The following is a 13,342-nucleotide window of genomic DNA, read 5'->3' on the forward strand; positions in this document are numbered from 1 at the left end:
ACAAATAGGAAGCTCTGTATTGAGGTAGTTCAAAGGCCTCTAGAATAGTGCAGTAAACATCATGAGTAGTGTTGAGCATTCAGATACCGCATGTATCGGGTATCGGCCGATACTTGCGGTATCGGAATTCCGATACCGAGATCCGATACTTTTGTGGTATCTGGTATCGGTTCCATAGTGAGGTGTAAAATAAAGAATTAAAATAAAAAATATTGATATATTCACCTCTCCGGCGGCCCCTGGACATCACGCGGGTAACCGGCAGGCTTCTTTGTTTAAAATGAGCGCGTATAGGACCTGAGGAATGACGTCGCGGCTTCTGATTGGTCGCGTGCCGCCCATGTGACCGCGACGCGACCAATCAGAAGCCGTGACGTCATTCCTCAGGCCCTAAATTCCTAGAATGAGCGCGTTTGGGACCTGAGGAATGACGTCGCGGCTTCTGATTGGTCGCGTGCCGCCCATGTGACCGCGACGCGACCAATCAGAAGCCGCGACGTCATTCTCAGGCACTAAACTCCTCATTCTAGGAATTTAGGACCTGAGGAATGACGTAGCGGCATCTGATTGGTCGCGTCGCGGTCACATGGGTGGGACACGACCAATCAGAAGCCGCGACGTCATTCCTCAGGTCCTAAACGCGCTCATTTTAAACAAAGAAGCCTGCCGGTTAACCACGTGATGTCCAGGGGCCACCGGAGAGGTGAATATATCAATATTTTTTATTTTAATTCTTTATTTTTCACATTAATATGGATCCCAGGGCATGAAGGAGAGTTTCCTCTCCTTCAGACCCTGGGAACCATCAGAATACCTTCCGATACTTGGTGTCCCATTGACTTGTATTGGTATCGGATATCGGTATCGGCGATATCCGATACTTTTCGGGTATCGGCCGATACTATCCGATACCGATACTTTCAAGTATCGGACGGTATCGCTCAACACTAATCATGAGTCAAGGTATTATATGGGCTCTGATACAGCCAGAACGTATAATACTGTAAATCATATATTATAGGAGTAACGCACTCAGATGGAGAGGAAAGGCCCCTAGAGAGCAACACGCAATTAAGCCTCAGTGCGTGAAGAAAAACTGCAACCAGTCGGTACCTGACACCAGCGTGTCCGACTTACCTGAAAGTGGGCTGGCCACTTATGCTGCCACTGAGGTCCACCCTGTGGCACTGAGATCCACCTTGTGGTATGTGGTAGATCTTCTGTTTAGCTGTTAATAGACCACAGACATTATTGACCATGAAACACACGGCAAAAATTGTGCCTCCAACTCACCTGAAAGCGGATTGTCACCGCTGCGGCAGCCAACCAGAAGTGATGAATACCAGGCACCTCTCTCTGAGTGGTGACTAGAGGGGAGCCTAGGCAGATGTTGTAAAGGACCCTTATGAGCGTGATAGAGGACACTTCTGACTCACCTGACTCTGGGGCAAAAGAGCAGGACCCATGCAGCTATCGATCTCAGGCACGTCTAAACCACTGGAAAGACGGCAGGTATTGACTAAATGTGTCTGGAAGATGACACCTAAAACCTGGCTAGCGGACAGCGTACTGCTGCAATCGAACGGTAGGAATAGGAGAGTGCGTCTGACTTACCTGAATACAGTACAGAACGCCAGCACCACTGCAGTGGTCAATCCAAGACACGTCTGATCCGCTGAAGATACCAGAGTGTCAAATACCGTACTGTACCTGGGAGGTGGTGCGTGTGAAACCTGGATGGCGGATAGAGTACAGCTGCGATCGGCTCTCGGTATCCTGCGACTATGGCAGATAGAGTACTGCTGCGATCAGCTCTTCGTATCCTGTGACTAAATCAGCATGGAGAGAACCCTGGAGAAGGGTATAGGAGAGAGTTGATTCTGTGTTGCGGTCTAGGTCATGATACCTGACGGCATTAGGCAGAATAACAGCTTCCGTGTAGTAAGCCGCAGCACGGAGTCTGTCTTGAAGTACGTCCTGCCATGCTCGTTCTCCTGAAGGTAAAACAGTAGGCTTGTCAACAGGGAGACTAAACTCTACTCTGTTGTGCACCCGAGTTCAAACTTTTGCGCCTGCGATATGTGGTCAGATTCTTTATCCACTGAGCCACAGCAGACATTGCTGGGAATGACTCAACCAGCTGGAAGTCAGGTCCGAACACAGCAGTCGTGAAGCGAGTAGGAGCAGCTCCCCTCTCTGCTTAGAGCAGAGTAATGGTTGTATCCGGAGGAGGCTGCAGGGAGATGGAGGGCGAGTGCCTGAGAGCAGGAAATATGGAAACGTTTGATATGCCAGGGCTCTAGCAACCCTGTGTGTAGAGAAATAGCCGAGCCTCGCTCTGCTGAAAATCAAGGCACAAATCTGCAATAGCAGAAATCACAACAGCAGTGTGACAAAACGGAAAACTCAGAGGAGAAATGTGCAACTGAAACCTTCTGCGAAGTGAACGCCATATGGCAGGTTTTATAATGGTCCATCTCCCTGTGGAGGGTGAGGGCCGGACAGTGGCACAGATGATGGCAGTGTAGGGCATACTGCCATACCCCTGCTGGAAACTGCACGGCTCTAGAGCACTTATTACATCAGTGACTGCACGGCTGTAGAGTACTACTATGCCAGTGGCTGTATGGCTCTAAAGTGCTACTACGCCAGTGATTGCACAGCTCCAGAGTACTATTACATATTACGCCGGTGACTGCACGGGTCTAGAGTACTGATACACTAGTGACTGTGCAGCTCTAGAATACCAGTGATTGCATGATAGAATATAACCAGTGACCGGCTTGCATCAAAGGAGGACAAGAACGCTCCCCTTTCGGATTAGGCATGGTATGCATACCTATAAAGAATGCCAGAAGGGTATGGGAACAGGAGAGATGCTGAAAGGAGTGCCAAACTGCTAAGCAGTGCTACTCACAGCAGGTGTAGTGTCCTGTAGTCTGCTCCCAGCCTGTAGCTGCGACAGGCATCAGTGCACAGGTCCAGGGCCCCAGCAGGAAGATGGAGGCGGGGAACAAGGCCAGTGAAGACGCATGCTGGTGGGAAAGAACCCGCTCTCAGAGGTCGGAGGGGGGCGGGAATAGCCACCGGGTCCGGAGGAGAGCGCTCTCCAGCAAGATTGCGGCGATACCAGGCCAAATGGGGCGGCTGGGAGTAGTGGGCGGAGCAAGCCGCCCTGCATAGGAATGGGTATAGACAGTCGGGCGGGAGAAAAGCCCACCCGGATGTTAAGAGGATGGGGGGGGGGGGGCGGGCCCAGCGCTGTAACTAGGCCCGAGAAAAGCCGGGACCTAGATTTGCAGCAAGTGACCGCCGGAGCATGGGGGGGGGGGGGTTCGCGGAGGCCTCAAAACGCCACAGTGGGATAGCCGGTGCCCCCACTACCGTTGGAAAATGCAGGGAAGGCTACCAAAGCTAAAAACTTCCGTAAAGGTTCAGAACAGATGGCTTAAGGGGGGGCCGCAGATATGAAAGAAATAGGAGGATCTTTCTTCTTATCTTCTTATATTCTTCCTGACTTCGCCAGATCCTGGTGAGAAAGAAAAATACCTCCCCGTCCAGCATGGATCAGACATCCGAAATCCTGCGATGTGGGACGTCCTTGTCTCCTCAGACCGACAGGCTCTGGTGGGCGAGTGGGTGGGAGACGGAGGCAGGCCTGGGTCCAAATCACCTCAACACGCTTCTGTGTTAGGGGCTGGGGTCCTGCCGACTAGACGTATGAGGATACGGGGTGGCAGTACATGCCGTACTCATAGTCTCTTTGTGGGAGTACAGGTGTGACTGTTCACCCTGTATCGCTCTGTGCTACCTGAAAAGGAACGATGCACACTGAGGTAGATAATGGTCTAATGAAAGACCCGTGTCCACCTCCTACTGACACTAAGCTAAACTGAATATCCTACTTCCTGTCGGTGGGGTGTGCACGGCAGAGGAGGAGCTAACTTTTTTTATTTGCATAGCGTCAGCCTCCTAGTGGCAGCAGCATACACCCCATGGTTTCCTGTGTCCCCCAATGAAGCGAAAGAGAAAGTACGTTTTGTGCCCATATCCTTAGCTAAGCAGTTGTACCATTTAGATAATGACAAAGGAATAATTTTTACTCACTTGAAAATTAAGGAAAGAGCCGTAATCTCAAGTTGGCCTGCACTCTCCTACATGAAAAAAACAGTATTAGCAAGAAAAAAAAACACAAAAGAATATGGTTTTGTAAAGGTATAGGATAAAAATAAATTGCCATCATATACCCTATGACTAACAATTTAAGAAGGTGCTCTGTTCAGAAATCTAATCTCTTGGAGAACATTTCTGTATGGCGGCTGGCATCTTCCATGACACAGACAACATTGATTTGAATGGCATATACTTCAATATGTCTAAACGAACAGTATCAAACTTTAAAGTCAATAACAACAGTAGTCGGTGGACATGGAGAGATACCAAGCTTAAAGTTAGAAAACCATTAAATACTTTACTAATGATATAGTGTAAAAGTAGTATTAAAAAGACAGGGCAAGCAAGCCAATAATGAAAGGGGGTGGGGGCACAGCAAAATTATCAAACCATAAAATCATGCTATGTAATATAGCAGAAAATAAATAGAAAGGGAAGGCACATAGCTATAAATGCAAGATTAAAGAATTATTAAAGTTATAGGTCAATAAAGTGCAAACAATAATCCGCATAAGCATCTCCATCCTAAAATAATCCCGATTCTCCATAGAATAAGAGTAAGATGGTGAGGAGACAGACAGGACACTATGGAGTTAATGTACAGTTCATAAGGATCCGAAGAACAATAGATTTTATCCTTTGCCTTTATCATACCATCCTACGCATCAGATCCAGAGGAAAAAGGACAAAAGGTGTACCCAACCTGAAATCCATATACAGGTCCTTCTCAAAAAATTAGCATATAGTGTTAAATTTCATTATTTACCATAATGTAATGATTACAATTAAACTTTCATATATTATAGATTCATTATCCACCAACTGAAATTTGTCAGGTCTTTTATTGTTTTAATACTGATGATTTTGGCATACAACTCCTGATAACCCAAAAAACCTGTCTCAATAAATTAGCATATCAAGAAAAGGTTCTCTAAACGACCTATTACCCTAATCTTCTGAATCAACTAATTAACTCTAAACACATGCAAAAGATACCTGAGGCTTTTATAAACTCCCTGCCTGGTTCATTACTCAAAACCCCCATCATGGGTAAGACTAGCGACCTGACAGATGTCAAGAAGGCCATCATTGACACCCTCAAGCAAGAGGGTAAGACCCAGAAAGAAATTTCTCAACAAATAGGCTGTTCCCAGAGTGCTGTATCAAGGCACCTCAATGGTTAGTCTGCTGGAAGGAAACAATGTGGCAGAAAACGCTGTACAACGAGAAGAGGAGACCGGACCCTGAGGAAGATTGTGGAGAAGGACCGATTCCAGACCTTGGGGAACCTGAGGAAGCAGTGGACTGAGTCTGGTGTGGACACATCCAGAGCCACCGTGCACAGGCGTGTGCAGGAAATGGGCTACAGGTGCCGCATTCCCCAGGTAAAGCCACTTTTGAACCATAAACAGCGGCAGAGGCGCCTGACCTGGGCTACAGAGAAGCAGCACTGGACTGTTGCTAAGTGCTCCCAAGTACTTTTTTCTGATGAAAGCAAATTTTGCATGTCATTCGGAAATCAAGGTGCCAGAGTCTGGAGGAAGACTGGGGATAAGGAAATGCCAAAATGCCTGAAGTCCAGTGTCAAGTACCCACAGTCAGTGATGGTGTGGGGTGCCATGTCAGCTGCTGGTGTTGGTCCACTGTGTTTCATCAAGGGCAGGGTCAATGCAGCTAGCTATCAGGAGATTTTGGAGCACTTCATGCTTCCATCGGCTGAAATGCTTTATGGAGATGAAGATTTCATTTTTCAGCACGACCTGGCACCTGCTCACAGTGCCAATACCACTGGTAAATGGTTTACTGACCATGGTATTACTGTGCTCAATTGGCCTGCCAACTCTCCTGACCTGAACCCCATAGAGAATCTGTGGGATATTGTGAAGAGAAAGTTGAGAGACGCAAGACCCAACACTCTGGATGAGCTTAAGGCCGCTATTGAAGCATCCTGGGCCTCCATAACATCTCAGCAGTGTCACAGGCTGATTGCCTCCATGCCACGCCGCATTGAAGCAGTCATTTCTGCCAAAGGATTCCCGACCAAGTATTGAGTGCATAACTGAACATTATTATTTGATGGTTTTTTTGTTTGTTATTAAAAAACACTTTTATTTGATTGGATGGGTGAAATATGCTAATTTATTGAGACAAGTTTTTTGGGTTATCAGGAGTTGTATGCCAAAATCATCAGTATTAAAACAATAAAAGACCTGACAAATTTCAGTTGGTGGATAATGAATCTATAATATATGAAAGTTTAATTGTAATCATTACATTATGGTAAATAATGAAATTTAACACTATATGCTAATTTTTTGAGAAGGACCTGTAATTGTCTCAATACAAGTCAACTATAGAAACCAATATAAATCACAGTGTGTTACCTAAGAGACAGGTCAGGGATGCAGGCAAAAAGCTGTGTCCAACCAACAGCCGACGGGCATCGTTTCGCTGCTCGCTTCTTCAGGAGGTGCAACATCAAATGCAAACACTGACCTACTATTATGATTCTCCAGGTCATTACAAGTTTGAAGATACCAAATATGAATAGGTGGTTTTTAGCAAAGTAAAGGAAAAAAATATCAAAGCTTGTATTAAAAAACAAAACAAAAAAACGCCATTTTCAGAGACCTGTAGCGTTTCCATTTTTTTAGGCACTTGGGCTGGCTGAGGACTTCTTTTTTGCGGGCCGAGCTGATGTTTTATTGATAGCATTTTGGGGTAGAAACGAAGTTTTGATCACCTATCTTAAATTAAATAAATACAAAAAATTAAATAAATTCTGTAAAAAGCAAATCAAGGCAGCTAAGATTGAGACAGACTCATTGCCAGAGAGAGTAAAAATAATCCTAAAATATTCTTTAACTACATAAATAGTAAGAAACTAAAAAATGATAGTGTTGGCCCCCTTAAAGGGAACCTGTCACCCCGTTTTTTCAGATTGAGCTATAAATACTGTTAAATAGGGCCTGCGCTGTGCGTTACTATAGTGTATGTAGTGTACCCTGATTCCCCATGTATGCTGAGAAATACATTACCAAAGTCGCCGTTTTCGCCTGTCAATCAGGCTGGTCAGGTCGGGTGGGCGTGTTCACAGCGCTCTTTTCTTCCCCAGCTTTCCGTTGGTGGCGTAGTGGTGTGCGCATGTCCAAGGTCCGAATTCCCTGCGCCCACGTGAAGACACAGCGCGCGATCTGCGCCGTCATCCCTTTCATCGGTGGGGGCGGCCATCTTCCTGGGGCCGCGCGTGCGCAGATGGAGTGCTCTGCTGCAAACTCGGCTTTGGGAAAATGGCCGCCGCGATCTCTTGTGCGCACGCGCAGCATCCCGCGGCCATTTTCCTGAAGCCCCGTGCAGCAGAGCACTCCATCTGCGCACGCGCGGCCCCAGGAAGATGGCCGCCCCCACCGATGAAAGGGATGACGGCGCAGATCGCGCGCTATGTCTTCACGTGGGCGCAGGGAATTCGGACCTTGGACATGCGCACACCACTACGCAACCAACGGAAAGCTGGGGAAGAAAAGAGCGCTGTGAACACGCCCACCCGACCTGACCAGCCTGATTGACAGGCGAAAACGGCGACTTTGGTAATGTATTTCTCAGCATACATGGGGAATCAGGGTACGCTACATACACTATAGTAACGCACAGCGCAGGCCCTATTTAACAGTATTTATAGCTCAATCTGAAAAAACGGGGTGACAGATTCCCTTTAAAAATAGTCTGGGTGAAATGGTGGATGAGGATGAGGAAAAAGCCAATATGCTAAATGACTTTTTTCATCAGTATTTACACAAGAAAATCCCATGGCAGACAAAATGACTAGTGATAAAAATTCCCCATTAAATGTCACCTGCTTAACCCAGCAGGAAGTACGTCGGCGTCTAAAAATCACTAAAATTGACAAATCTCCGGGCCCGGATGGGATACACCCCCGAGTACTGCAGGAATTAAGTACAGTCATTGATAGACCATTATTTTTAATCTTTAAAGACTCCATAATAACAGGGTCTGTACCACAGGACTGGCGTATAGCAAATGTGGTGCCAATATTCAAAAAGGGGACAAAAACTGAACTCGGAAATTATTGGCCAGTAAGCTTAACCTCTACTGTGGGTAAAATCCTGGAGGGCATTCTAAGGGATGCTATACTGGATTATCTGAAGAGGAATAACCTCATGACCCAGTATCAGCACGGGTTTACTAGGGACCGTTCATGTCAGACTAATTTGATCAGTTTCTATGAAGAGGTAAGTTCCGGATTGGACCAAGGGAACCCAGTGGATGTAGTGTATATGGAATTTTCAAAAGCTTTTGATACGGTGCCACACAAAAGGTTGATTTGATACATAAAATGAGAATAATGGGGATACGGGAAAATATGTGCAAGTGGGTTGAGAGCTGGCTCAGGGATAGGAAACAAAGGGTGGTTATTAATGGAGCACACTCGGACTGGGTAGCGGTTAGCAGTGGGGTACCACAGGGGTCAGTATTGGGCCCTCTTCTTTTTAACATATTTATTAATGACCTTGTAGGGGGCATTCAGAGTAGAACTTCAATATTTGCAGATGACACTAAACTCTGCAAGGTAATCAATACAGAGGAGGACAATTTTATATTACAGGATGATTTATGTGATTGATGTAAACTAGAAGCTTGGGCTCATAAATGGCAAATGAGCTTTAATGGGGATAAATGTAAGGTCATGCACTTGGGTAGAAGTAATAAGATGTATAATTATGTGCTTAATTCTAAAACTCTGGGCAAAACCGTCAATGAAAAAGACCTGGGTGTATGGGTAGATGACAAACTCATATTCAGTGGCCAGTGTCAGGCAGCTGCTACAAAGGCAAATAAAATAATGGGATGCATTAAAAGAGGCATAGATGCTCATGAGGAGAACATAATTTTACCTTTATACAAGTCACTAGTTCAACCACACATAGAATACTGTGCACAGTTCTGGTCTCCGGTGTATAAGAAAGACATAGCTGAACTAGAGCGGGTGCAGAGAAGAGCGACCAAGGTTATTAGAGGACTGGGGGGTCTGCAATACCAAGATAGGTTATTACACTTGGGGCTATTTAGTTTGGAAAAACGAAGACTAATGGGTGATCTTATTTAATGTATAAATATATGAGGGGACAGTACAAAGACCTTTCTGATGAGCTTTTTAATCATAGACCTGAAACAGGGACAAGGGGGCATCCTCTACGTCTGGAGGAAAGAAGGTTTAGGCATAATAACAGACGCGGGTTCTTTACTGTAAGAGCAGTGAGACTATGGAACTCTCTGCCGTATGATGTTGTAATGAGTGATTCATTACTTAAATTTAAGAGGGGACTGGATGCCTTTCTGGAAAAGTATAATGTTACAGGGTATACATACTAGATTCCTTGATAGGGCGTTGATCCAGGGAACTAGTCTGATTGCCGTATGTGGAGTCGGGAAGGAATTTTTTTCCCCAATGTGGAGCTTACTCTTTGCCACATGGGGTTTTTTGCCTTCCTCTGGATCAACATGTTAGGGCATATTAGGTTAGGCTATGGGTTGAACTAGATGGACTTATAGTCTTCCTCAACCTTAATAACTATGTATCTTTGCAATGTTGTGGCGAACATAAAAAAACAAAAAAACTTAATTCTGAAGATTTTGATTTTTTTTCTCATGTAATTTGGTGCAAAAGGGAGGCATGTTTGAAATTTACATTTTTATTTTTTCAAGGCTTCAATAAGTTGGAATCATCTGATCACTTGTGCTACACATAGCTGCCCTGCTATGTGTAGCAGAAATACACCTGTGGCTGTCATCTATGAACGCACACCACGAGACAGCGTTCATAGAAGATCTGCTACAAAAGGCATGAGGGTGTTCTGCAGACCGCCAGCCGTCATGCCATCCCATCGGCGCCCTGCCATCATGTTACAAGGGCGCCGATGTTAGGGGTTTGCGATTTGCTAGATAGACAGTGGCATTTAACACGTTAACAGCCGCAGGTGTATCACAATTCCACCAGCAGTTGTTGGGGGCACATGTCACCTGATCAAATCATTTATAACGGGTATATCTTTACTGATTCTTCTGAGTAAGGGCGCAGTCAGACGGCCGTGTAAATCGGACAGAGATTGTACTGCAATGCTCAGACTGGCTGCGACTGTCCTGACCGAAGCAGGACATACGCATAGAAATATATGAAGCTGTCAAGCTGGGGTCAGGAGAGCGACCGGCCAGTACGTGAACTGTGGTCCAATCTCAGTCCAATTTATATGGTCTCTTCAACAGGTGGCTCTGATCATCCTCAGAAGTAAACTACTTCAATATGTCTGATGAAGAGATCCAAGTAATTTTGAAAACTTGCTTCATAATTTTTTATTATTTATGAAAAAGATATATGGTAGCTAAGAGATCTTACTTCACGCATCCACGTGACACATCCGAGTGCTGCACAGTTTTTTTCCTCTGACAACACTGACCCATTGAGATGAATGGTTGCATTCAAACATTTGTTAAAATCACGAATTCCAGTGCGAGATGTACGAGACCATGAATATGCAAAATTGTCATCCAATTTGCAGATCAGACTACATCCGTGACAGCATACTAAGGACCAGGGGCGCGGCGCCCTCTGCCTGATCAGTCAGTGCGCAGAGACGCCGGGACGAGACGCTGGGAGCTGCAAGCAAGAGAGGAGAGTATGGCTTTTTTTTTTATTGCAGCGGCAGCAGCGGCACAGATTTATGTGGAGCATCTATGGGGAAATATGAATGGTGCAGAGCATATAGGGCACAGCTATGGGGCAGTATGAACGGTGCAGAGCACTATATGGCACAGCTATGGGGCAGTATGAACGGTGCAGAGCACTATATGGCACAGCTATAGGGCAGTATGAACGGTGCAGAGCACTATATGGCACAGCTATGGGGCAGTATGAACGGTGCAGAGCACTATATGGCACAGCTATGGGGCAGTATGAACAGTGCAGAGCACTATATGGTACATCTATGGGGCAATAATGAACGGTGCAGAGCACTATATGGCACAGCTATGGGGCAGTATGAATGGTGCAGAGCACTATATAGTACAGCTATGGGGCAGTATGAACGGTGCAGAGCATTATATGGTACAGCTATGGGGCAGTATGAACGGTGCAGAGCACTATATGGCACAGCTATGGGGCAGTATGAACGGTGCAGAGCACTATATGGCACAGCTATGGGGAAATATGAACGGTGCAGAGCACTATATAGCACAGCTATGGGGCAATAATGAACGGTGCAGAGCACTATATGGCACAGCTATGGGGAAATAATGATCTATTTTTATTTTTGAAATTCACCGGTAAATGCTGCATTTCCACCCTAGGCTTATACTCGAGTCAATAAGTTTTCCCAGTTTTTTGTGGCAAAATTAGGGGGGGGGGTCGGCTTATACTCGAGTATATATGGTAATTGGTGGAGGAAGGTTGAACTCCATGGACCTAGGTCATTTTTCAAACTATGTAAAAAAAAATGCAAAAAATCAGGCTTGCGATTTGCATCTGTCTATTTACACATAAACTTGAATAAAAACGCAAGACATTCCAAGGGCTTTTTATTGGCTTGGAAGCAAGAACAGCTCTTCTGTGAAACAAAACAGAAGAAAAGAAAACAGAAGCAACTAGGATGACAATGGAAAGAGGAAAATTAAAATTTGAGAGTCCCCAGTGGTTGATCCCTATTAATGGCCAACTGAAAAGCTAGCAATAAATAGCAAGCTTAACAGACTACTCCGATCTCTTCATTAGGCATAGTATAACAAAAAATATGAACATTTATTTATACACAACAGGACATAGAATAGTGCAGTGAATAAGACAATTGATGTGAAGCAGAACTAGCAATATTGGAATGGAAGAAAACAGGTTGCAGTAAATATTAGAGCAGTTTAGAGATGAGGAATATGAACGTTTTATTGACCTTTGTGGTCTGATTCTGGGTTGTGATGTCCCCAAATTGTCTGACGCACATCCCTTAAAAGGGTTTTTTCCACAGTTAATTTTAAAGTTGACTTTATTAAATATATCTTGGAATAATTTCCTCAATTGCCTGTGTTAAAAAAAAAAAAAAAAAAAGATCCTGTGCTGAGATAATCTTATAAATGTCCCCTGCTGTGTACTGTGTAATGGTTGTGTCTGACCGTACAGGGACATGGTCTGATAACAGCTCCGGGGCAGGTGAGAAGCAAAAGAGTATACAGACAGCACAGCAGGGGGTCACAGTGGATTCTTTTTGCGAGGTAAAACATTTCCCCGCCCGTTTTTAAAAAAGGTTTTACCTTGAAGGAAGAATTATTGTGATCCCCTGCTGTAATCTCCTTACACTCTTTGGCTTCCTCCCCTGCCCAGGAGACCATGTTCCTGTATGGTCAGATACAGACATTACACAGTAGGGGCACATTAATAAGATTATATCAGCAAAGGAACTTTTTTTTTTTTTTTAAACATCCATACGTGTAAATTATTATTCCAAGATCTATTGATTAAAATGAGCATTTGTTCATGGGAAATCACCTTTAATTGATGTAAAAAGACAAACCATGCAACACAAGTTTGTACTCCCAGATTCTTCTGTCTCTCTGGCATGTGAAGTTGCAGTACCTTTTAATACCAGCAATTTCATGTCCATAATGTTGTGACCAGGGCTACAAAAATGTTGCGCCACAGGTAGATATATTCTATTTTCTTTGTGTGGCAATGATAATTCAGTCTTGTAAGTTTCGTCCTGTCTCCATTACATAAAGACCCCCCAGTTGGGCATTTGGTACATATGATTAAAGGGGTTTTCCACTATTAGGACAACCCCTTCTTAAACTAAATGTTCTGCCCCAATAAAATAAAGCCTATTTTCATCTCCACTGCCGGCACCGTTCCCGCAGTGTCTGCACTCAATCTCCCCGGGGCTGTGATGCGGTGTTTAACACATGATGCCCAATCAGCGCTGGCATTACGGTTTCTGCCTTCAGATAAACTGAACATGAAGAGGAAGGCCAGGGCTCAGCTGCAGCCAACACTTCCTCTTCATATTCAATTAGTCCGAAGGCAGAGACCGTAATGCCAGCGCTGATTGGATGTTGGCATCACTTATCACAACACCACATCACAGGCCTGGGACCGCAAGTGCCAACACCATGG

At 44.9% G+C, this 13,342-nt stretch overlaps 1 protein-coding gene across 1 annotated transcript in view; it reads right to left on the bottom strand.

The window, feature by feature from the left end:
* Positions 1–13,342, bottom strand: part of ALG13 (ALG13 UDP-N-acetylglucosaminyltransferase subunit) — a 229,198-nt gene that overhangs the window by 89,611 nt on the left and 126,245 nt on the right. The window contains exon 10 of the mRNA XM_069754494.1: positions 4,108–4,154. Coding sequence (XP_069610595.1) covers positions 4,108–4,154 — 47 coding nt within the window. The remainder of the gene's footprint in view (positions 1–4,107; positions 4,155–13,342) is intronic.

This window comes from Ranitomeya imitator, chromosome 2 (genome assembly GCF_032444005.1).
Source record: "Ranitomeya imitator isolate aRanImi1 chromosome 2, aRanImi1.pri, whole genome shotgun sequence".
NCBI classification, from domain to species: Eukaryota; Metazoa; Chordata; class Amphibia; order Anura; family Dendrobatidae; genus Ranitomeya; species Ranitomeya imitator.